This window comes from Bos indicus x Bos taurus, chromosome 13, assembly GCF_003369695.1.
Source record: "Bos indicus x Bos taurus breed Angus x Brahman F1 hybrid chromosome 13, Bos_hybrid_MaternalHap_v2.0, whole genome shotgun sequence".
NCBI classification, from domain to species: domain Eukaryota; kingdom Metazoa; phylum Chordata; class Mammalia; order Artiodactyla; family Bovidae; genus Bos; species Bos indicus x Bos taurus.
This window is the reverse complement of record NC_040088.1, coordinates 28941887-28964009: the sequence shown is the minus strand read 5'-3', so window position 1 is coordinate 28964009 and position 22123 is coordinate 28941887. Positions and strand designations below refer to the sequence as shown.

The following is a 22123-nucleotide window of genomic DNA, read 5'->3' as shown; positions in this document are numbered from 1 at the left end:
TAGGCGGGTGGATTTTGAATCAATGAGTCACCAGGGAAGCCCTGCGTTGAGTCTTAGCTGTGGCACGCAGGATTTCTCACTGCAGTACACAGACTTCTCTCTAGTTGCGGCACGCAGGCTCAGCAGCTGCAGCACATGGACTTCCTACTCACCCCACAGCCTGTGGGATCTTAGTTCCCTGGCCAGGGATCAAACCTGTGTTCCCTGCATTGGAAGGTGGATTCTTAACTACTGGACCACCAGGGAAGTCCCTGATGGTGATTTTATATGAAAACCTAGAGCTGTACCATGGGGAACATTTGTCATTTGCTTACCTCCTGGAGCTGTGCATGAACAAAACACAGAAAGGAAACCGAGAAGGCAGGGAAGGGTGGCTTCTGCCATGGGATGGGCTGGGAAGTGTCCCTGCCAAGACCTGTGCATCAAGTCTGAGAGCAGAGAATGAGCAGGGCATGTGGGTGGGGTGGGCAGAGGTCCAGGGCAGCTCCAGGACCACAAGGAGCCTGGTGGGTGAGGGGACAGGAAGGGGGACAAAAGCAGTGGGGAAGGGCAGGCTCATGGGTCTTGGTGGTCAGCTAGAGACCAGCCAGGGCTCTGACACTGGAAGCCCCAGAGGGTCACAGAATCACCCTGGCTGCTGTGAGGACCACTCAGGGTGGCCAGGGCAGAGGCAAGGAAGGACAGGCCACTGCAGTACTCCAGGCCCAAGGTGAGAAAGCTTTGGCTAGTGGGGAACAAGAGGTGGAGGGTTGCTCGAAATGCACAGAGGCCAATGGAGGGCCAGAGGTGAGCATCCGACCCCTTCCTGAGCCTCTGAGCTGGACGGGCCATCCTCCATGAGGCAGAAGATCTGGGTGTCAGCTAGGGCCACTAGACCACGTGTCCCAACCCGAGAGGAAGCCACGCTCACGCTGGCAGCAGCTGGACACGCCTCCAGCTTCCAGTAACCTCTGTGAGGGACCTCATATCCAGCCAACCCACTGTTCCTGAGTTTCAAGGTGGAGAGTGATCAGTGGGTCCTGTAGAGACTAACCCTGGCCCCCAATGCTGGTGATGGCTGTTCCCGCCACGCCCACTGGTGTTGGGGCCTCGGCTCTTACTCGTTTGGGGCCTGTGCACCTTGCACGAGTTTTACTGGAGTTGCTGCCTAGACACACCACAAAGGCCTTTCTGCTATGTCGTGACCTCACCTTCCTCGGCCTCCAGACCCGACCTTACTGCGCAGCACAGATGGGCTGCTACACCTGGCACAACTTCTGGTCAAGTGCAGCCCTGCTGGACCACGGCCTGGGTGTCCCCAGGGTCCTCGCCACCTCTGGCCCCTGTGCAGCCCAGTCCGCACTTGGGGAAAGCACAGACGTCACGCTGCTTTAGGAAAGCTGCCCATCACGTGCTTGCTCTGCACGTCTGTCTTCAGGGGGCATCCCGGCTGGACAGCAGAGCTAGCCTTGCAGCCACCAGGCTCACCCCTGGCATTTCAGTCCACGACAGGAACCATCCCAAACAACAGCTGCCTTTTCTAGAAGCTGGAAACCTTGATTCAAATAACAAAATACAGTATTTCTCATGTGCCTTGCAATAATCCCTATGCTTCAGAAGAATCCAAACTAGGGGTCATTCCTCATGTGACTTCACAGTATCAGGAACACAGAGCACCAAAATATTGTCACGTTTTATTTATTTCAAGGCACTTTCCACCAGAAAGTGTAAAAAAGAAGACATAAACTACCCTGGTAAAACATCACATTTTAACAAACATCACAGCGAGATCCAAATGAGATGAAGTAGAAAAATCGATATACTTAATGTTCATTACCTTGAAATGCTTGCTGAAAAAAATAAGACTGCAAAAGGAGGAAACAGAAAAGTCTGCAAAGCCGCCCCTTTAAAGATTTCCAGCCTATGGGGAAGGAACCACACTCTTTATACACAGGGAAAGAACCCAACAGCACCATCTGAATTCTCCACATCTCACTGGCACCCAGCTCACATGGGTCTTTGCACTCACTGGTCAAGCCCCTCACTGACTAAATGATGGACAAGCCAGCAGCACTTCTCTGAAGCATTCGACAGCACTTCCTACACGTGACAGGCCCTCCACAGGTCCCCATGGTTCATGGATGGTTCTTACCCGGTAACATACATCTCAAACCCACTATTTTGAAAAATGTCAGATTGATTGTATGTTAATGATGCACATAAATTATCTTATATACACTAATAGTAAAGGATAGGAATATGCTGAATTACTTCGTGCTTTTCGAAAAGTGTAGTTTTACCTCTACTTCCCTAATATTTTTCTTCAGCTTCTGCTGTATTTAACTATCACCTGAAGATTAAAGGCCCCTTTCTCCCTACTTTTATTCCCAAATCTTAAGAGGAAATGATCATACAGAAAGGTCACATCTGAGTTGATGACTGAGACAGAGCTGAAGCTCATCACTGCCACGGTGGGCCAGTCCAGGGCCTGACGGTCTCCTGATATACAGAGACCTCAGCACTTTCGCCTTTGCTCTGTGACTGGGGAGGGAAAACTCTGCCTGAAGCTGTACCCACTGAAAACCAACGACCTGCAGCCTCCACGTGCAGCCGGAAGTGAGTGGGGAGAGGAGCCGAAGCCACAGACCCTGCGGGACAAACACTGAGTGTATGGGGATGTGACGAAGACGCCCCGCAGCCGGAGAAGACCTGACCTTCCCAAAGACCTACCCAGCCGAGCACCAAGGCCAACAGACTCTCTCAATTTGGCTGCTGATGGCGTGCATCTCTGCAGAGCCCAGGTGCCAGCACAACCCACCCTGTGGGAGGGATCAGGTGAGAACTGAATCCCAGCCATGCAGGTGCTCTCACCAGAGGATGTATGGGGGTCATCAGCCCTGGGGAGCTCTGCACGCCAGGGCCCCTCCACCTCCACCGGTCTCACTGAGGGCCAGCAGCTCTGCACTGGCACCCTGGGCCACCTGCCCCAAACCCCAACACCTGAGCCTGCACTCAGGACTCACTGACGGCAGTGGGCACCGGGCAGGGGACAGACATGAGGGAATAGGAGCTGGACGTCTGCCAGACTGGCTGACAGAGCGAGAGGCAAAAGTGTGGGTCACAGAGCTCACTGCACCATAGCACATGCCTGGCACTGTCACGTGTCACCGGGAGCTGTCCCTTTCTGGCTGTAGGTACCAGACAGCGTCACTATGGTCACCCCGGGAAGCCACTCCAAAAGCAAAAGTTGTGCTTGAGATGATGAATACTTCTGAGAGACCACTGTGGTCATTCTTGAAATTAAGGAGAAACCTTTATTTTCAACAAAAGTGCCCAGGAGAGATGGTTCATTGATCCACTAGGAAAGAGTCTCTCACCACTTACAGCACCAAAATATATATTTAAAAAATTAAAAAACACACAGCCCGCCCCGCATACACACACGCACACACCCATCTCCCCCAAAGCCACACGACCCAGACCAAACAGGAAGACAACCAAACTTAGTGCCCGCGCACAAAAGAAGTCTTTGAATTGGGATTTACAAATTCATATAGTCTTTCCTATGAAAAAACCAAAACAAACCAAAAACCAAAGAGGGAAAGAAAACACTTCTACACGAAGGCCGGCCGAGATGGGGGGAGGAGGACATGCTGTCCTCCTGGATGCTGACAGAGTGAGACGGTCATCAGTGCTGCCCCGTGCTCTGAGCGGGGCCTCAAGTGGACTAGCGGCCCTAAGATGAGGCGCCTTCAGGAGCTGAAGCGCCCAGAACGCTGAGCACAGGCCATGGGGCAGTCCTTGCCGGCCTTCCAGAAGAGACGGTATCTTGCACTGGGAGTTTTCCAGTGCTTAAAAGGGCCACTTTTCCCTTTCAAAATGATGCTGGGTCAAAAACAAAACAAAACACACAAACAGTAAAAGAAGGGAGAAGAGAGTTCTCTGCTGCCGTAAAAATCTTCAGTCCCAGGTGGCGCCCGCGGGCCCGGGGCCATGCGGCGGGGCCCCGCACAGACTACTTGGGCTCCTCAATCACGCCTTTGCTGAGGTCTGTCATTTTGGGGTATTTTACTTTCTTCTGGTCCAGCTCATTCTGAGCCCAAAGGAGTAGTTTCAGCAACTTTGCCAGCTTGGGTGTTGACTCACGATTCTCATAATCCAGGACAGCTTGGTTCACTTCACTCCACACCTAGAAAATGGATAGCCAATAAAAACCACCTCACATACAGGGCACCTGCGAAAAGGAGCCATTATAAGATGCATCTTATATGTCTTCAAAACCATTTTTACACGAGAGGCTGGCTACTTATTTAAACAAACACGAAGCCTGTGACCGTCGGGTACTCTGGGGATATAAAACACAGTCCTTGCCCAGAGGGGCACACGGTATGGTCAGCAGATCTCACATCCAGCCTGGGCATGAGGGAACTGGCAGGGATGAGATACCAGTTCCACCCAACAAGCCCTAGGAGGACACCTGATGCTGCCCCCAAGGACACCCTCTTTTCAGGGCAGTCAGGGCAGTGGGGAAGGGGGACTGCGGTTGGGGAGCTGCCCTGTTGGTGGGAACACAGAGGCCGTGGCAGAGAGCAAAGTGTGGGATTTTCATCAAAAGATACTTGGAACATCCGTTCCTAAGAGTCTCCACACAGTAAGCCAGCTCAGATTAAAAAAAAAAAGAAACAAAAACTGGCAAAGAGGCTTAACTATCGTTTAAGGGTCTCAATACCCTGGGCTCCTAGTATTTCACAAGTAAAGTGTGGGGCCCTCCCAGTAGTGTCCTGGTCACACCACACACACCACCCCGTTTCTTTGGAAATCCTGCCCTGAATATCCACAGAGGATGTGGACGGAAGCCCTCTGGAGCCCACCTTCTGCCTCTGCATCATGTTGAGCAGGTCTCCGAAGGGTGAGTCCTCGGGGTTGTCAAAGGCCAGCAGGGCCAGTGTGCGTTCCATCTCGGTCAGACACTCGCGGCTTTCCTCACCCTGCTCAGCCAGCTGGGTCTGTGCAAACTCCAGCGCTGCCTCCGTCTCCCGCTGGCGGATCAGCTCGATCAGGTGTTGTTGCTGGTTGGGGGCCAGGCAGACAGGGTGAACAACTTGCGCCCAGCCAGCGACAACCCCCCACACCAGGGCTGCACCTGCTTCTTATGAAAAGGGCCTCTCAGAGGACAGAGTTTTTGAGTATTCCAAGCTCCTGACTTTGCATTTTCAAAGCAAGAAACAGCTTCTGAGGTACATGGCAGAGCAGCTAACTTAAACCCCTTCCCTCGTCAATTACAGCAACATTCTAATGAAATTAGCCTCATTACCTCTCAATAACAGCAAGCAGCCATCCCCAGGCTTTTTGGAAAAGGGATCAGCAACCCACTCCAGTATTCTTGCCTGGGTAATTCCATGGACAGAGGAGCTTGGCGGGCTACAGTCCACAGGGTCGCAAAGAGTTGGACGTAACTGAGTGACTAACACGTCCACTTGCCAAGCTTTTTGCCACCAAGGACCTGTTTTGTGGAAGACAATTTTTCCCCTGACTGGGGTAGGGCAGGGACGGTTTGGGATCACTCAAGCACGTTACGTCTATTGTGTCCTTTATTTCTAATGAATTATTGCCTCTAACCTGATAGGAGGTATTGGTCTGTGGCCCGGAAGTTGGGGATGGCTAACATGAAGAACCTTAATTCACCAAGTGTCCACAAGCAACTCACTTGCAGATGGAAGTAGAGATAGCGGTTTGTATCCAGCAGCTCTGGGTGGAGGCTGTTGATGAGCGCAATGGCCTCCTGAATCTGGCCTTTCAGTATCATCTCACGGATTTTGATTCGCTCGTCAAGTGTTTCTAGATCAACGCTGGGTTCAATCCCAGATTCCATTCGAAACTTCTCCGCTGCCTCCTTAAAGCCCTCTGGAAAAGAAAACTACCTTCAACTGCTTGGAAAATCAGCAAGATACCAACACAAGGGCTTTTTATGTCTAGAAAGCCCATCTTCTGTGAATGAAAACCTCTAGTAAGAACTGCACTTTCTTGGGATGTGGGATTAACACCTCTGTGGCTTACCAGCTACACTTCCTTTCCTTCCACCTGCCCCACCCCCTCAACTTCCAGTCAGGGGAGGATGGGCATTGAGGCCCCTGCACTGGGGTCCAGGCCTATGTGGAGAAGCTGCCAACCTGCTCCAGGGGCAGCACAGCGCCCTCCCACTGTGAATGAGCACACAGTTCCTTCAGTCTCAGAGACTGATGGGGGCCGAGGTCACTGGAACTCCAGGAAGGAGACTCACTTTCTGGAGACATGTGGGTTTTCTCAGCTCTGCAGAGCGACCCTCTCCTCCACAGGGTCAGGAGGACAGGGTGTTATCACAGAGCACTTGCATTACCTTCCACAGGCCCCTCCCCCTTTCTTCTTTTGACTTGGACACACCTTCTGAAACAGTCCAGTATCATTTACCAAACTGGCCAGAAGAGATTAATTATTTGGACTTTAAATCTACTTTTGCACATTGTTAATGATGTAGATCAACTGCAAAATGTCAAAGGCTAAGAAATAAGGCTTTTTCTTTAGATCTCAGAGACCTGGAATCATGATTTCATCTCCAGAAGAGGACATCTCTTTAAAATGGTAGTTCCAAGTTGGTTACAAGAGCACTGCGTTTCCATGATGCCTGAATGCAACCTAACTTTCAGGACCCTCCAGTGGTAAAGTCTTGCTTGTGAGCCCAGAAAGGGAGAATTGTGCCCAAGAGGCAGCACCCATAGCACAGCCCTCACCTGTGACCAAGTAGTTCATGATGAGACGGTTCATGTCTGCTCGTTGGACATGTAAGTTATTGAGCTTTTCCATCCACTCATCCTTTGTGATTTCATCGGGTTTTTCTGTGTAACTCATTCTGATTTACTTCTACAGGGAAAAAAAGTAATATTTTAAGAATTAGTGAAAAATTCTCACAATTGTGATCATTTCAGATACAAACACAGCGACCAGGAACCAAAGGGTAGAGAGGGAAGATACTTAAAATGTGGAAAACAGCACATGCAGAGGGCCTGAGACTCAAACACAGGCTCAGGGACCAGAGAGAAGGTTGGGGAGGTTCAGAAAGCAGGATGAACATGAGCAAGAGCCAGGAGTCTGAGGACCAGGAGGTCAAGAGGTCAGTCCAGGTCAGATGAAGGCCCTCCAGGCCCAGCAGCAGTCTATTAATAGATAGATGCTCCTCTAAGCACAGGGTGGAACGCAGAGGTACAAGCTGAAGATTCACCTGCTATGATGTGTGTGCTCAAGACAAGCCATCTCGCACACCCTCCAGGCTGACAGAAATGAAGCAGCCTGACAACACCAAGTGCTCACACAGACATGTGCATGGTCTCTTGAGCCCCTTTACCCTGTGGTCAGAACGGACTGCACAGCAACACACTCAGCACGCACTGTGCATGTGTGCTCCGCTCCTCGCCGATGGCTCTTCTGCCAGCTGGGACCCCAAAAAACAGCCTACTGTGTCCCAGACACAGACAAGCCTGTGCTCAGAGTCACTGTTCAGGATGGCAACACTATGGAGACTGCCCACCCAGGAGTCAGTCAACAGCAGCAGGGACAAGCAAACGATGGTTCATAGGACTGCAGTCCCAAAGGACCAAAGCCCTGGGGCAGACCAGTTTCTGACTTCAGAATTATTCAGGTTGTACAAAGACTATTTGATATATGTATCACAAGACATCCTCCCAGGGGTCTGCGGCAGCACCCCATGATTGGACGTGACTGCTTCAGTTAAACGCATAAGGATCACACCGAGTGAAACAGAAGTTACTAAAAGCTTTTGCAGGGTCGGGGTCTGCCAAGAAATCAATTAAAAACAAGACCAAAAACTTTTGGTTTTCAAAGTTTTGTGGATTTTAGGGCCACTAACTGTATCAATGGAACAGAATTTACTAAAGCAGTTAAAATACATGACCAGGCCCACACAGGGGACTTAGAAACCAGCTGCATGAAGAGAGCAGGTTGCAGCAGAGACCCAAGGGCAGAAGTTTTTTAAAGAACAAAAACAAGACAAGTTATACAATTTTTACTTAGTAGTAAATACATTCATAGCAAAAACCATGTTATTTTTTCAAGTAAGAGCGTGAACCCTGAAACTCAGGAGGTGGTTACCATGGAAAGGGGGCCCTGGGAACCCCAGCAGGGGTGTCAGGATGGGTGGTAAGCCCATCCACTGTCCACTTCCCTTTTATCCTTTGTAACTGACAGAGGTATTGTGGATATTACCTTATATAAAGCAAAGCACATGCTCAATTACCTCAATAAATAAAAGCAATTTAAAAGATGGCTCTGGTTTCCCAGTGGACATGGGATGACTGTGGGGTGGTGAGAGCTGAGCAGAAAGACCAGTGAGGAGCCACCCAAGCAAGAGGACAGCAGTGGAAGAACCAAGAGCACAGCCCACAAGACTTTGTGGACTGAGCCAATGGGCCTTGTTGCTGGACCCAGCGGGAACGTATAAAAGAAGATTCATGGATCATGGAGGGGTTTCAAGCTTGAGACCTTGGAGAATGGAGTCCCAAATGAGGAAAGACTGGGAGAAGAACAGGTTTGAGGAGTCGGGCGAGTTTGGGGTGACTATCAGACCCACAGTAGGAGAAGTCAAGCAGGCACCTGGATTACAGGTCCCCAGTTGGGCGATGGAAACATTAATTAGGGCAATGTCCACCACAAATTGACTGAAAGCCAAGACTTCACCAGAGATCGCCCAGGGAGACAGTGTCTGTGGGAAAGCAGAGGGGAGCAAGATGAAGTCCCTGGTCGCTGGGGGATGCCATGCCCAACTCTGATCCGCCTTAGAGAACTTGACTGAGACAAAACCAAGGGCCGTCCCTCACACAAGGTCATTTCTCTAAGCTGCGGCCACTAGCGAAAACTCTCACTCATGGGCGACAGAGCAGTACTGGAAAGTTAACAACTTTGAAGAACCGACCCATTCTGTTTTGTGCAGGAAAAACTGAGCACTTAAACACCCCACAAACAGTACGCACGGCGAGGAACCCTTCGCCCCACGAGCAAAGTCCTGTCTCGGCAGCTCAGTGTCTGCTCGAATGCGGTCCTGGTGCAAACAGTTCCCGCCGCAGACCTGTGCGACTTGTGGAGAACTATCACCTCCCAGCAGGCGTCGCCGCCCCTCAAAACACGCTCCATCAACAACAAACACCGAGTCCACGCCCGGACTCCGCCGCCTTAGGAAGAGGAGACAGTTGGACCTGGAAACTCTTGAGGGAGCCGCCTCCCCCGAGAACGCGGCCCGAGGACACCTGCTCGGACGTCCGAAACCGGCAGGCCCCCTGCACGGTCGGCCGGCCAGCGCAACCTCGCAGCCCGGTCAGCCTCCTCACCGGCCCGCCTCGATCCCTCCTGGCCACGACCCCAGAGTCCGGCCCTCCGCCTCCCGGCCGCCGCACTCCGGCGGGGACGCTAGGCCCGGCCGCCTGGGCTCGCCGCGGCCATCTTACCGTGCGGATCCCGCCTGCCGCGCTGCGCGGTCTCCGCGGCCGCTCGAAGGGCCGGGCGGGGCCGGGGGGGAGGGGGAGGTGGCGGCGCCGGGGTCTGGGAGGCGGAGGCGGGAGTCGCGGCGGAGGCGGAGGCGGGGGCGGGGAACGGGAGGGCAGACACACCGGCGGCCGCCCCCTTAGCCACTTCCCGCGAGATCGCGAGATCGCGAGTCGGCAGCCAATCAAGTGCCTTCACGAGGGGGCGGGGTGCGGCGGCCGCCCGGAAACGCGGGACTCCAGCTTCCGTCCTTGCGCAGAACTCCTTTCACGGCTCCTTCGCTCTACGGATTGGCGCGAGAGTCAAAAGGCATCGGCTGCCTCTGGGTAAGATGGCCGCCGTGGAGGCGTCGTTGTAGGGTAACTTCGCGCCGAGACGGCGACATCTAGACTGAGGAGAAGGTCCCAGCGCCCTTCCCGTCGTTTGTGTAAGCCCGAGGGCATGGGGCGGGGAGGGGGTACAGGCGCCGGTGCTCCGCGCAGCCCCGAGGAGGGGACCTTGCCGACCCGGTGCCTGCCTTCGCGCAGGCCCGGGAGGAGCCGCCCGAGCGCGGACGGCGGGAGCTCTCGGTTCCGACGGTTGGGGTGGGCTCTGGGGCACGCGACCGCGGCGGAGAGCGCACACCAGCTCGCTCCAGAACAAGTCTACAGGGCCAGACCTGCCCTCAGGGAACCTCCCACGGGCCCGGTGGTCTTTCCCGCCCGTGGTTCAGAATCCGCGCTCAGGTTGGGCGGGGACCGCAGGCCTGTGCACCTGGGGCTTCGAGGTACTGCGGCCGCTGCTCGAGGAGGGTCTTCCTGCCCTGCGGCAGGGGTCGCGGAGGCGCAGGAAGACATTCACGCTTTTATTCGGTTATTATTGTGAGTCCACGGGAAAAGAGTACAGATTACGTCAGAGCAAGGTCTCGTTTTCCAGGTCAGTTCAGTTCTGTCGCTCAGTCGTATCCGACTCTTTGCGACCCTGTGGACTGCAGCATGCCAGGCTTCCCTGTCCATCACCAACTCCCGGAGCTTGCCCAAACTCCTGTCCGTCGAGTCGGTGATGCCATCCATCTCATCCTCTGTCGTTCCCGTTTTCCAGTTGCTGGAGAGTCAAGTTAAAAGATTTTAGAATCCAATGAACTCCAGTGTCTTCCTGTTAAAAGTCAGAGTTAGATGGTTTCATGTGATTGCGTGGAAATGCAGTGGGACTTGTTGCAGAAAGTAAGTGCAATTTGGTAAACAGATTAGACAAAGACGACTAATGGTGGATATTTCTCACGACTAATGGTGGATATTTCTCTTTAGTGAACTGAGCTAAATCTGCAAGTCCAAAGCTTTGGTCCTAATCTATTTAAAATGCAAATACAGTGTGTCTGCAATTACATCCTTTTCAAGCACTTAATCCTCTGAATAACTTTACACACCAGCTTTACAGTGGGCGAGGGGTGCAGATCTTTAAAATTCTTTTCAAGGGTGCACAAGAACAAATCCGGTGCCCTAAAGAGCTAGGGTGTTCCAGCCTAAAGAAGGTTCAGCTGCGCCTGCTCTGCGGGTCATAGGTTAATGGCCCCTCACCCCCAGAAGTGGTCTTGCTCTGCTTTAATTCTGTCCAGATACTGGCTTCCTATTGAAGCCCATACAGCAGCCAGGGTCATCTCTCTTGTCCCTGGCCCCCTCTTCACACCCATCAGCGACTCCCCACTTGTCTGTGCAGAGTGAGCATAGCTGAAAGCCAGCCTCAGCACCCTGCCCTTCCTCTGGGCTCTCAGGAGATGGGTCTGTGTGCAACACTCCTAGGCCAGTGCCTAGGAGTGGGAACACCATCCCAACAAGTAGGGTGTCGTCCACCGCTTTGTGTTCCCCTGGTCCGTAAACGATCCCTTCGTTGCCTTCAGCACACCGTTCTATGTCGCTGATGCCTGATAGTGTCACAGTTCTCCACCAACATGTGACCCTCACAAGAGCTGAAACTTTTAGTACGTGGCAGGGGTTCCATAGATACTTGTTGAGAACGTGGAGGAACAGATGAGTGAGTGAGGGTGAAGACCTTCGCTAAAAGCTGTCTCAGTAGATATGGACAAAGGACGGGAAACGGGTCCGGGCCGAGTGAGAGCAGAGGAAGAAGTTGAGAATGGCACTGAATCACACAGATCAGCAGTCCCTTATTTTTAAAAAAAAATGATTAATTTCTGGCTTCGTGAAGGTTTTCCCTAGTTGAGGTGTGCAGGGTTTTCATTTCAGTGGCTTCTCTTCTTGCAGAGTGCGGGCTCTGTAGTGCACAGGCTTAGTTGCCCTGAGACATGCGGGGTCTTCCCAGATCAGGGATCGAACTGGTGTCCCCTGCATTGGCAGACAGATTCTTAGCCTCTGGACCACCAGGGAAATTGAGCAGTTTTTTTTTTTTTTTCATCTGTATACCCATGTCTGGAATATTTTTTTTTTTATTTTATTTTATTTTTAAACTTTACATAATTGTATTAGTTGTGCCAAATATCAAAATGAATCCATCACAGGTATACATGTGTTCCCCATCCTGAACCCTCCTCCCTCCCCATACCATCCCTCTGGGTCGTCCCAGTGCACTAGCCCCAAGCATCCAGTATCTTGCATTGAACCTGGACTGGCATCTCGTTTCATACATGATATTTTACATGTTTCAATGCCATTCTCCCAAATCTTCCCACCCTCTCCCTCTCCCACAGAGTCCATAAGACTGTTCCATACATCAGTGTCTCTTTTGCTGTCTCGTACACAGGGTTATTGTTAAGAACTAAATAGACATTTCTCCAAAGAAGACATACAGATGGCTAACAAACACATGAAAAGATGCTCAACATCACTCATTATCAGAGAAATGCAAATCAAGACCACTATGCGGTACCATTTTACACCAGTCAGAATGGCTGCGATCCAAAAGCCTACAAATAATAAATGTTGGAGAGGGTGTGGAGAAAAGGGAACCCTCTTACACTGTTGGTGGGAATGCAAACTAGTACAGCCACTATGGAGAACAGTGTGGAGTTTTTAAGGAGAGTTGTTAAGGTTTATTAGTTTTAAAGGAGCATGCAAGAATTACTTTAAAATGAAATGTGTTTTGATAATAAAATACACAGCGCCTCCTTTAATCAAACCCTGGACTATTCAGCAACCAGGTGTCAGGCACAGTTTACAGAACCGCAGTGTTTTAGAGGGTGTTTCTGTCTTACTGTCAAACCCTCAAAGCATGAAGTCAAACGCCTGAATGCTGGAGCCCTGCTTTCCAGGGAATTTGGCAAATTAGACCTGTTTCTTCAGGGTCAGGCATAAGCTGATTGGACATTGCTGCTCAGAATTGTTACCGGTTCTTGTTGTCGTTGAGTTGCTAAATCATGTCTTACACTTGTTGACCTCATGGACTGCAGCACACCAGGCTCCTCTGTTCTCCACCATCTCCCAAAGTTTTCTCAAATTCCTGTCCTTTGAGTTGGTGATGCTATCTAACCAGTAATGGCTAGATGTCCTTACCACTCAGTTCAGTTCAGTCGCTCAGTCGTGTCCGACTCTTTGCGACCCCGTGAATTGCAGCACGCCAGTCCTCCCTGTCCATCACCAACTCCCGGAGTTCACTCAAAGGTCAAGTGCCATAGCCTTGACTTTACTCAGGGTCTTCTCAGATTGATCCTGAAGCTGTTGGAAGGAGTAAGGAAGACTGTTTTTACGCTTTAGTTCTGCTGCATGTATCCAGATGAATTAGCTGAATGAAGACCCTGTGAAGCATGTGTCGTGGGGTCTGAGATGGTCGCCCTCCCCCTCCCTGCTGGACTGTATTTCCCTTTCTGGATTATACCACTAAACCAGCAAGCACTGGTTATGTCATACGTTTCTTTGGATGGGTAGAGTAATATTTTTCTTGAGTTTTTAATTCCTGCAGAGGACGTAACATAAACTGTCCAGCGAGGTGTTACCTAAAACACATGGCCTGGGCTGGACAGCGGGGCACGGGCAGCAAGCTCAAGTGGCAGTTTACCTACCCTGTCCAGGCAGTGGGCTGCAGACCGTCTCTGCTGAAACTCTCCATTCCCTTCCCTCTTGCCTGGAGAGGGCTTTGATAAGTACATTGGTTATAGATACAGACACGTGCACGTGTGTATATAAACGCCTAATAACGTATATGTGCACAGCTATTGAAAATTTATCTGTATATGCTTTAAGGGGTTTCTTGTTTTTGTTTGGTTTTGGTTGTTTTGTTTTTGCATTAGCCCAGTTCTGATCGGATGTCTGATATGGGAGATAGAACACTGAATAAAGATGAGCCATTGTTTCAATTGATAACCATGTGTTCCTTTTTAAAAACACTTGCCAAATTTTGTTTTTTCTTTTTTTGACTTTAAAAGCCTCTTATGTTTACTCTTTAAATGCTTTTACTTTCCATTGGAATGAGAGGAACTTTTGTATGCTGACAGAATCCCAAGATTTTTTGTTTTTCTGTATAGTTGTAAAAGGCAACATTCTTGGTCTCCTATATTGATTGTTGAAATTTCAGAATAAAACCTGTTGGGTATCCTTTTGCAATTTCCTAATAGCTCGACTTGTATTATTCTTGTTGAGATTTCCTTCAAATACACTTTTCTCACTTCACCATTTTGTTTCTGTGATCCAGGCAAGCACAGGAAATTACATGGTTGTTTTTTTTTTTCCTCTTTTGGACAAATCCAAAAAGCCACTGTTAGACCTGATTTTAGTGAATCTTTCACTTTTCAAGTATTTTAATTTTGGAAAAAATAATCTCTTAAAATGTAGCCAGTACAGTTACTTAGGGCTTCCCTGGTGACTCAAAGGTAAAGAATCTTATCTGCAGTGCAGAAGACCAATTCAATCCCTGGTCAGGAAGATCCCCTGGAGAAGGAAATGGCAACCAGGTCCAGTAATTCTTGCCTGGAAAATCGCGTGGACAGAGGAGCCTGTCAGTCTACAGTCTGTGGGGTTGCAACAGTCTATGGGGTCGTGTCAGATGCGACTTAGTGACTAAAAAACAAGAGTTATTTGTCGATGCATACTTGCGTCTGAGGACTAGCGGCTGTGGCCCTGCTCTGGGACCTTCCTTGTCTCAGTTGACCATCCCCTCCCACCCTGTGGAGGGAGGTTCCTGTTCCTGCTTACCAGCCACCTTCGGAATTCGGTTCAGATCTGTGGGCCTGTTTCGCCTTTCTCCTTTGTCACCTGCCCTTGTGGTGTGATGGACGAGCTAGTGAGGAGATGCAGAATCTAGGCACAGTGTGGTGGAGGCAGCACGCCACGTGCTTGTGTCCGCTTTACACTTAAACTGCTTTTCTGTCAAAACTGCTTTTCTGTGATAGGAGTTGATTTTTCTGGCTTTTTTATTTGGTGTGTTCTTTTAGAGACTTGAGATGAAACTAGCCAGCAAGGAAATACGGTTCTTATGTCTCATACTTACTAAAATATTTCTTCTTAAGTTAGCTATTTACTTTTCACTAAATTTACGGGGAAAGTAGTCTTAGTATCAGGAGCCATCCTGAAAGGTAGGAGTAAGCAGCGTTGTTCTGAAGTCTTAGCCTTGCAGCCCATGGCCCCTGGGGTTAGAGGGCACATGTGTTAGCTATTCAAAGACACCCAGTGGTGACCAAGGCCAGGGAGGAGGAGCTAAGGGGGTCCCACCGTGACTTTGGCCCTTGGTTTCCTCTCTTCTCCCGGACGTCTCCCCTCCAGCCCAGACCTGGGTCTGAGTTTGGGTCCAGATTCACTGGGGACCTTGCCCCAGGGCCAGGCAGTGGCCCTACCATTGACCCCGACTTCCTGACCCCTTCTTGGCCTGCCTGCAGGGTGGGTGCTAGCCTGTTCATCCTTGAGTTCTGAACAAGAGTAACAATAAAGCGACTTGGCTGCTGCCTCATCTGGTTTTAAATTGTCCTTGGAGAGGGTCTTGACAAACTTTACCTTGTCTCTCAGGGTTGCACTTGACCACCAGGAGATGGGGTGCTTTGCTCAGGACCCTGCTTTCCAGTGGGCTTTAACTCGGGGGTGAGAGAAGGCCGAACACCAGGAAGCGGTCTTCTAAAAAGGAATCCTGACTCTTCCAGTTGTGCTTTTCCGCCTTCATAAATTTCCTCAGAATTGTTCGTGGGTGTTTGTGGCAGGACCTGGTGTCCACACATATGGAGGATGCATCAGTCGTACTTTTCCCATATTTTTCCTCAAAGACTGAAACCCCTTGAGGCCTGGGAGCTTGCGTAGCTTCCTAACCTCTGAACCACTGTTGTTGTCAGTTCCCTGAACTTCAGGATTTTTATTTGTGTATTTGGGGTATTTGAGTCAATTGGAGACTCCTTTTAAACCTGTTTGTTCCTCTGGGTTTAGCTGTTAAAGTAAGTTTGTTAGGAGAAGGTATTCCCTAGCTGAAAGTGCAGTGAAAGTGAAAGTGTTAGTTGTTCAGCCCTGTGCTGCCCCGTGGACTGCAGCCCGCCAGGCTCCTCTGTCCATGGGATTCTCCAGACAAGAATACTGAAGTGGGTTGCCATTCCCTTCTCCAGGGGATCTTCCCGACCTAGGGATCAAACCCAGACCTCCTGCATGTCAGGTAGATTTCTCACCATCTGAGTCACCAGGGAAGCCCCTTCTTAGCTAGTAGATGTCAACGAAAAGTACCCAAACTGCAGTTCTAGAAATGCCTTTTGCACCAGGGAAGAGCAGCTCCTGTGAGGAGTGACAGTAGATGAACTGAATTACCTGAAGAGGTTGTAGAAGGACAAGGGCCTGAGTCCTCCCGCAGATGGCAGATGCCTCTGAACCTTGTAGCCCATGGTCACGACCAGCTCCCACTGGGAGGTTAGAAAGGGAGGCCAGTTGCAGGGGTAGGTGGGGAGGTGCAGTTTCCTTTCCTTTGCTGCCCGAGTGCCCACTTGAGCTGCCATCCCCAACCCAAGTACTGTAGTGGCACAGGTGGGGCTTCCTGTTGGGGTCTTCTTTCTGTCCCCTGAGCTTTCTGCCCAGAGCTTCCTCCTGTTCCATCGGCAGCCCCATCTTCCATGTCATTCACAGGACCCAGTGCCCTCCTGAAGCCGCACACAAGTTAAAAAGAGAGACAGATGTAAAGAATAGACTTTTGGACTCTGGGAGAAGGCGAGGGTGGGATGATTTAAGAGATTAGCATTGAAACGTATATAATCATATGTGAAATAGATCGCCAGTCCAGATTCGATGCATGAGACAGGGTGCTCAGGGCTGGTGCACTGGGATGACCCTGAGGGATGGGACGGAGAGGGAGGTGGGAGGGGGGTTCAGGATGGGGAACACATGTACACCCATGGCTGATTCATGTCAGTGTATGGCAAAAACCACTACAATATTGTAATCAGCCTCCAATTAAAATAATTAATTTTTTTTAAAAAGTGAAAAGACAACACAGATTGGGGAAAAAAAAAAAATCTCACCTAGAAAGACGTTGCTGCTGGGTTTGCTTCATGTAAAGATTTTCAGCCAGAGAGGTTGGGTGGGGTTTCCCCATTCCAGCTCCCATTTAGGGAGCCTTTTGCAGGGAGCTTCGCCTGCACCCCAGCATATGAGTCCCATTCAACAGACAGCTTGCCCAAGATCATACTCCTGGTTCAAGCCAGTTTCCACTTAATCTGTCATGTTTCTGAACTTCTCACTACACTTATCTGGGACAAACCTGAAGGAGGTCAAGATGTTGGAGTATGAAGTTAGTCTGCAAGATTCCATGGAAGTGGTTGGTCCTAATGGAATCACACCAACAGAAACAAATTGTGTTGGAATTCTTTGAAGAAAAGGGGCATTTTCTGAGAGCCTGGCAGGCTGTGTGGTCTTTCCAGATGTTTATTTAGAAGCACACCTGCTCCCAGGCCCCTAGTGCTCCCCTACAGAAGCACCTGGCAGCCCTCTGGAGGGTCTTGGGCACGCACAGCTTTACTACACACAGGGCACTTTTTGCTGAGAGGTTCCTGCTTTTAAGGAATGTGGAATAAGGGACCTGTAGAGGCAGTGATGGAGACAAAAGGCCTTCAGCCAAGGAGTTACTGTCCTGGGTCCAGCGTCCCAAGGTAGCAGGTGTTTCCCCTCTGAGGTCTGCTTGTTGAGTATTTGGGGAGGGGCAGGTGCGGGGGGGCTTCCTTTGTGGCTAAGACGGTAAAGAATCCGCCTGCAATGTTGGAGACTTGGGTTTGATCCCTGGGTTGGGAAGAGCCCCTGGAGGAGAGCATGGCAACTGACTCCAGTATTCTTGACTAGAGAATCCCCATGAACAGAAGAGCCTGGCGGGCTGCAGTCCATGCGGTTGCAGAGTCCAACGCGACTAAGCACGCACAGGTACTGGGGTGTTAATTGATACTAGTCAGCACTGAGTGAAGAAAATCCAGGTGGAGGGTTATCATTTGTCAGATCCCTTTCCTTGCAGCCCCCGTAGGCAGGTGTGCCCGGTTGTGTGCGCTGACTGGAACTGCCCCGGCGCTGAGCTGGTTGGCTCGGTAGGGAGCGGGCTCGAGTCCAGAGAAGCTGGGAACGCAGTCCGGCGGGAAAGGAGCGCGGCGCCTTGCTTCTGCGTCCGGGTGCCTGCCTTTTCTGTCACAAACTGGGCCCAGGGTGGCCGACGGGAGCCGCGCCGCCTACACTGCCAGCCTTGGCCCTTGGACTCGGCCACTGTGCGGCGCAGGGCAGGGACTGGGCCTGGGCCGGGCTCCTCCTTCCGCCCGCCGCGCCGGGGCGCTGCTCGGGTTGCGGCCGGCCCGTCTACCCCCGGCGTCTCGGTGGCCAGCGTCTTCCCTCCACTGAGAGCGCGGGCGGCCCCTCTACCTCACGCGTCTCGGTGGCCGGCGCCAACCCCGCCCGCCCACTCTGCGGCGCTCGGAGGAAATGGCTGCGAAACCCTGGAGGCTTGCGGCCCACGGTGAGTGGCGGCCGGGGTGCTGGGCGTAGGGGCGGCCGCCCGCGGGACCGCGTGGGACGGGCGGGGATGGCCGGCCCGGAGGCCAGCCAGCCTGGCGCTGCCGGGCCCGCGCCCGGCCGCGCTCCGCCAAGCGGAGAAGATGGCGGCGGCCGCGGGGAGGGGGAAGGGAGGGCCGCGCGGACAGTGGGCTGCAGGGGGGCGGAGGGCGCCGGCCTGCTGGACAGGGTCCACTCCGAGGGGCCGGGCCCGGTCCGCTCGCTGCGGGAGTGTTCGAGGCGCCGGATCGTGGTCGAAACGGATTGAAGTGCGCCAGCAGGACGCCGCCCGGTGACCCGCAGCGGGGTGACCCTAGAGCGGGGCGATGCTTTTTTCCTAGAAGTTCCTGGTCTAGCTGCTGGTACATGGAAATGATTCTGCCTTAACTGTGTAACATAGGGTTGAATTCCCCCCTCCCCACCACCCTTTTTTTTTTTAACCAGAGTAGTTTCTCTAGACATCTTAAAGGAGGTGAAGTTTCCCTGTCGGTCTTTTTTTTTTTTTTTTCACCCTAAAGTGTGGTTTTTGTCGCTTTTGTTTCGCTTGTTTCTAGTCGACTACTCTTGTAAAGGATGACATTAGGATAGTTATGTGGTATTTGATGCTGTGGGAAGTAGAGAACAACGAAAAAGACTTTCAGAAAATTGGTTTCATTTTTTGAAAGAGTATGTGCCTAGCCGTAAAATGCAGATTTTTAGCTTTTATTGCGTCACTTGTCGATTTGATGTAAGATTCAAATTTATGTTGTATTTTATGCTCTGGTCGACCTCACAGTAGAAAGGGGTAACTTTCAGCTTCCCGGGAGATGTGCCCTGCCATCCCTTTTCTGGCTTAGGCCTCTGGGTCCTGATCCCACGCCCTCGTTTGCTTTCTGTTATTTCTTGGGAAACCCTGGAGGTCAGGGCAGGTTTTCTGCTCTGAATCCAGCACTCCAATTAATGAGCTTAGAGATGGGACCTTACAACAACAGCATGTGAGTGAAATTGAAGATACTGTTTAATTCGTGTGTTGGCCTTAGGTAACATCCGTGTAATTTGTATACTTGATAGAATGAGATTTGAGCCTCATGATCTTGGGGATTTTGCAGGAAGGAAAGGCAGATGTTAAGATCTTTTCAGTGTGTTTATGTGTTCACATACCTCATTGTAGTGTTGGTTGGTATGGGGGAGGCTGAGCCTCCATTTGGCAACAGTTCACAGTGGGCAGTCCACCCAGGCTGACCCTGTTCTGAGCACTGTATGTGTGCTCATTCGTTTCAGTGACTATGATGCTCTGTACCTGTTCTAACCTCCCAGAAGCTGAAGCACCTGTAAAGAGCTTGCCCAGGATGGAATACCTGGGTTCTAACTGGGCCTTTGGGCCAACCCCAGACAAATGTTCTTTGATTTCTTCAGAGCTATGTAGTTCTGGTTTCAACGTGCTTCCAAGGAAGGTGCTTTAACTGGAGACTTTAAGGAAATACGATCTGTGACCTTTAGGAAGACTTCTCATTGTATTCAACAAATATTTATTGCATCCTGTGTGCCAAGCACCCTGGCTGTAGCAGAGACCAGAAGGGTGGCCTTCTCAGGCCTGGAGACTTGTAACAGGGACCTATGAGGATTGCCAGCCACATAACCTGGAGCCTGGGGCCCTTTTTGGCACTTGGGGTTGGTGCATAGACATAACCATCTGTATGACTGGCCCACTTTAACATGGCATAGATGTGTCAAGGGTTAGCTATGGAGACCCAGCCCCAACCCTGTTGTGAAACTCCTTGCCTAACGCACTTGCTAAGCATTGTTTCCTAGTTGGTTGTGTTCTTGCAGGCTTATTTTAGCAATGAGTTTAGGAATAAGGTATATCTTTAACTTAGTTCTGATTTTCCACCAAGAACTGTCCTTTATTAGTATTTGATTATTCAGGCTGTATCAAGTGAAGTGAATTATGTGCTGATAAGAAAGGGCACAAATTAAAAGTTGTGCAGTTGGCTGTTCCCTTTACCATCTGCTAGTTCCCGCAGTGACCTTTGCTTTCTGGCCAGCCATGCCCCTCACAGCACACACGCCTGTGTGAACATAACAATGGCTTGTTGAGGAAGTGTGTCATGGGGCTTGGACATGGTGCCCAGTGCTTCAGGTGGGCCTTCATGAGGGTGGGATTTGTCTTCAGGTTGAGGAGAGGATGGATTAGAGTGGGACTTGGGATCCCATCTTCTTTATGACTGGAGTTGTGGGACCTGCTGTTGACACTGTAAGTCTTTCTATGACCACAGAGGCCTTAGAGGCTCTGGGCCCCTTCCCAGGCAACCCACAGGCTGGGTCTCTTTCGTATGTGTTTTCAGATGTTCCAGGTCCTGGTTGTTTTATATTCCTGTTAACAGGACATGTTTTCCCTTTTGTACACAGTTGTCCCAAGATCCCTGGTGACTTCCACTTGGCTCCTGAGAGCCAGGGTTGAGTTTTTCACAGGCTGACTCACTTTGTCCTTGGGTCCCTGAAGTTGGCACTGTGTCCAAGAGCAGACTGATTTCTCATACACCTGGTGGCCTTGAGAATCCTTTAAGAAAACTTTCCTTAAACAGTCCTTTGTGCACTTCTTATTTAAACGGTGGCATCTTTAACAGTGGGTACCTAACATGACGCTATTTATGGCCAGCATCAAATAATGTGTGTTAATTCCACTGCAGAATCTCCACGATTAACAGTTAATGGACACATACTAATTGGGAGTGGATAGGCCAGACAGTCCTCACTTGATGTGAAGTGTTCACACTTCCTGGAGTCTCTTGCTCAGGCCTCTTTTTTTTCCCCTAAACTTCTGATTTATCCTCCTACCCAAGCATGCACTTCCCCTCTGGTAACCATGACTTTGTTTTCTATGTCTGTTTTGCTGTTTTGTAAATAGTTTTTCTCTGACTTACTATGATAATCTCTGGGCCCATCCGTGTTGCTGCAAATGACATTATTTCATTCTTTTTTATGGCTGATAATATTCTGTTACATACATATACCACATCTGCATTATCCAGTCATCTGTTGGTGGATATTTAGGTTGTCTCTGTGTCTCAGCTCTTGTGAATAGTGCTGCGGTGAACTTTGGAGTGCGTGTATCTTTTTGAGTTAGAGTTTTCTCCAGCTGTATGTCCAGAAGTGGATTACTGTTTTGTATGGCTATAGTCCGTGGGGTCGCCAAGACTTGGATGTGACTGAGCAACTAAGCACACAGCACAGCATGGCGACTCTTAGTCTTTTCCTCTTTCTGAGTCGTGTAATTGACCCTTCAGCAACACAGATTTGACCTGTCCAGGTCCACTCGCATAGAGCCTGTTTTTAAGCAGTAAGTACTACAGTACTGCACAGTCTGCATACACAGAGGCCGAATATGAGTTATATGTGGGTTTTCAGCTGTGGGCAGGTTGGGAGCCCAATTTGTAAAGCAGCTGTTTCTCTCACGGGTATCAGGTGCTATGGTTTTGTTTTTCATATGCTGATGCAGATGTGTAAGTGATATTTAATATACTTTACAACAGGAAGGTAAATGGGGCCTCCCCCAGTATAAAGACAGCTGTACTGTGTTTGGGTTGCAAAGATAAATTTATACATAGAAAACAAGACAATATACAGAATATAAAGAAAGCAGAAACCCCAGAAAGTAGCAGTCTCTGGAAGCCCAGTTACAGCTGTGGACATGTTTGTGAGCTTGGTTTGGGGGATGGGGGGTA

The 22123-nt window shown here is 50.5% G+C and overlaps 2 protein-coding genes across 9 annotated transcripts in view; one reads left to right on the top strand and one right to left on the bottom strand.

Annotated features, from left to right (window-relative positions):
- Window positions 1-1661: 1661 nt before the first annotated feature.
- Window positions 1662-9664, bottom strand: GID8 (GID complex subunit 8 homolog). Of its 2 annotated transcripts, none has more exons than XM_027559109.1 (5): window positions 9471-9664; window positions 6747-6876; window positions 5687-5883; window positions 4851-5048; window positions 1662-4168 (listed from the first exon to the last, which is right to left on the bottom strand). In XM_027559109.1, the coding sequence occupies exons 2-5, from the start codon at window positions 6862-6864 to the stop codon at window positions 3995-3997; spliced, it is 687 nt and encodes a 228-aa protein (XP_027414910.1). In that variant the 5' UTR covers window positions 6865-6876; window positions 9471-9664; the 3' UTR covers window positions 1662-3994. The 2 variants fall into 2 exon arrangements, with proteins under 2 accessions (XP_027414910.1, XP_027414908.1); XM_027559107.1 differs by having other exon boundaries at window positions 9354-9472.
- Window positions 9665-9747: 83 nt separating this feature from the next.
- DIDO1 (death inducer-obliterator 1) overlaps window positions 9748-22123 on the top strand; it is a 50803-nt gene continuing 38427 nt past the window's right edge. For 4 of the 7 annotated variants that reach the window (XM_027559105.1, XM_027559100.1, XM_027559106.1 and 1 more), the window contains exon 1: window positions 18279-18384. The gene's annotated coding sequence lies outside the window, so the exon portion shown is untranslated. Of the gene's footprint in view, window positions 9935-18278; window positions 18385-22123 lie in introns of those variants that run through there. The other 3 variants (XM_027559102.1, XM_027559104.1, XM_027559101.1) reach the window with 3 other exon arrangements.

Excerpts from the sequence above, each read along its gene's own strand:
- GID8 (XM_027559109.1), bottom strand. The coding sequence starts at position 6,864 with ATGAGTTACACAGAAAAACCCGATGAAATCACAAAGGATGAGTGGATG. Across the intron at positions 5,884-6,746 it reads CATGAACTACTTGGTCACAG|AGGGCTTTAAGGAGGCAGCG; the intron begins GTGAGGGCTGTG and ends TTTCTTTTCCAG. Across the intron at positions 5,049-5,686 it reads ATCTCTACTTCCATCTGCAA|CAACAACACCTGATCGAGCT; the intron begins GTGAGTTGCTTG and ends GCCCCCAACCAG.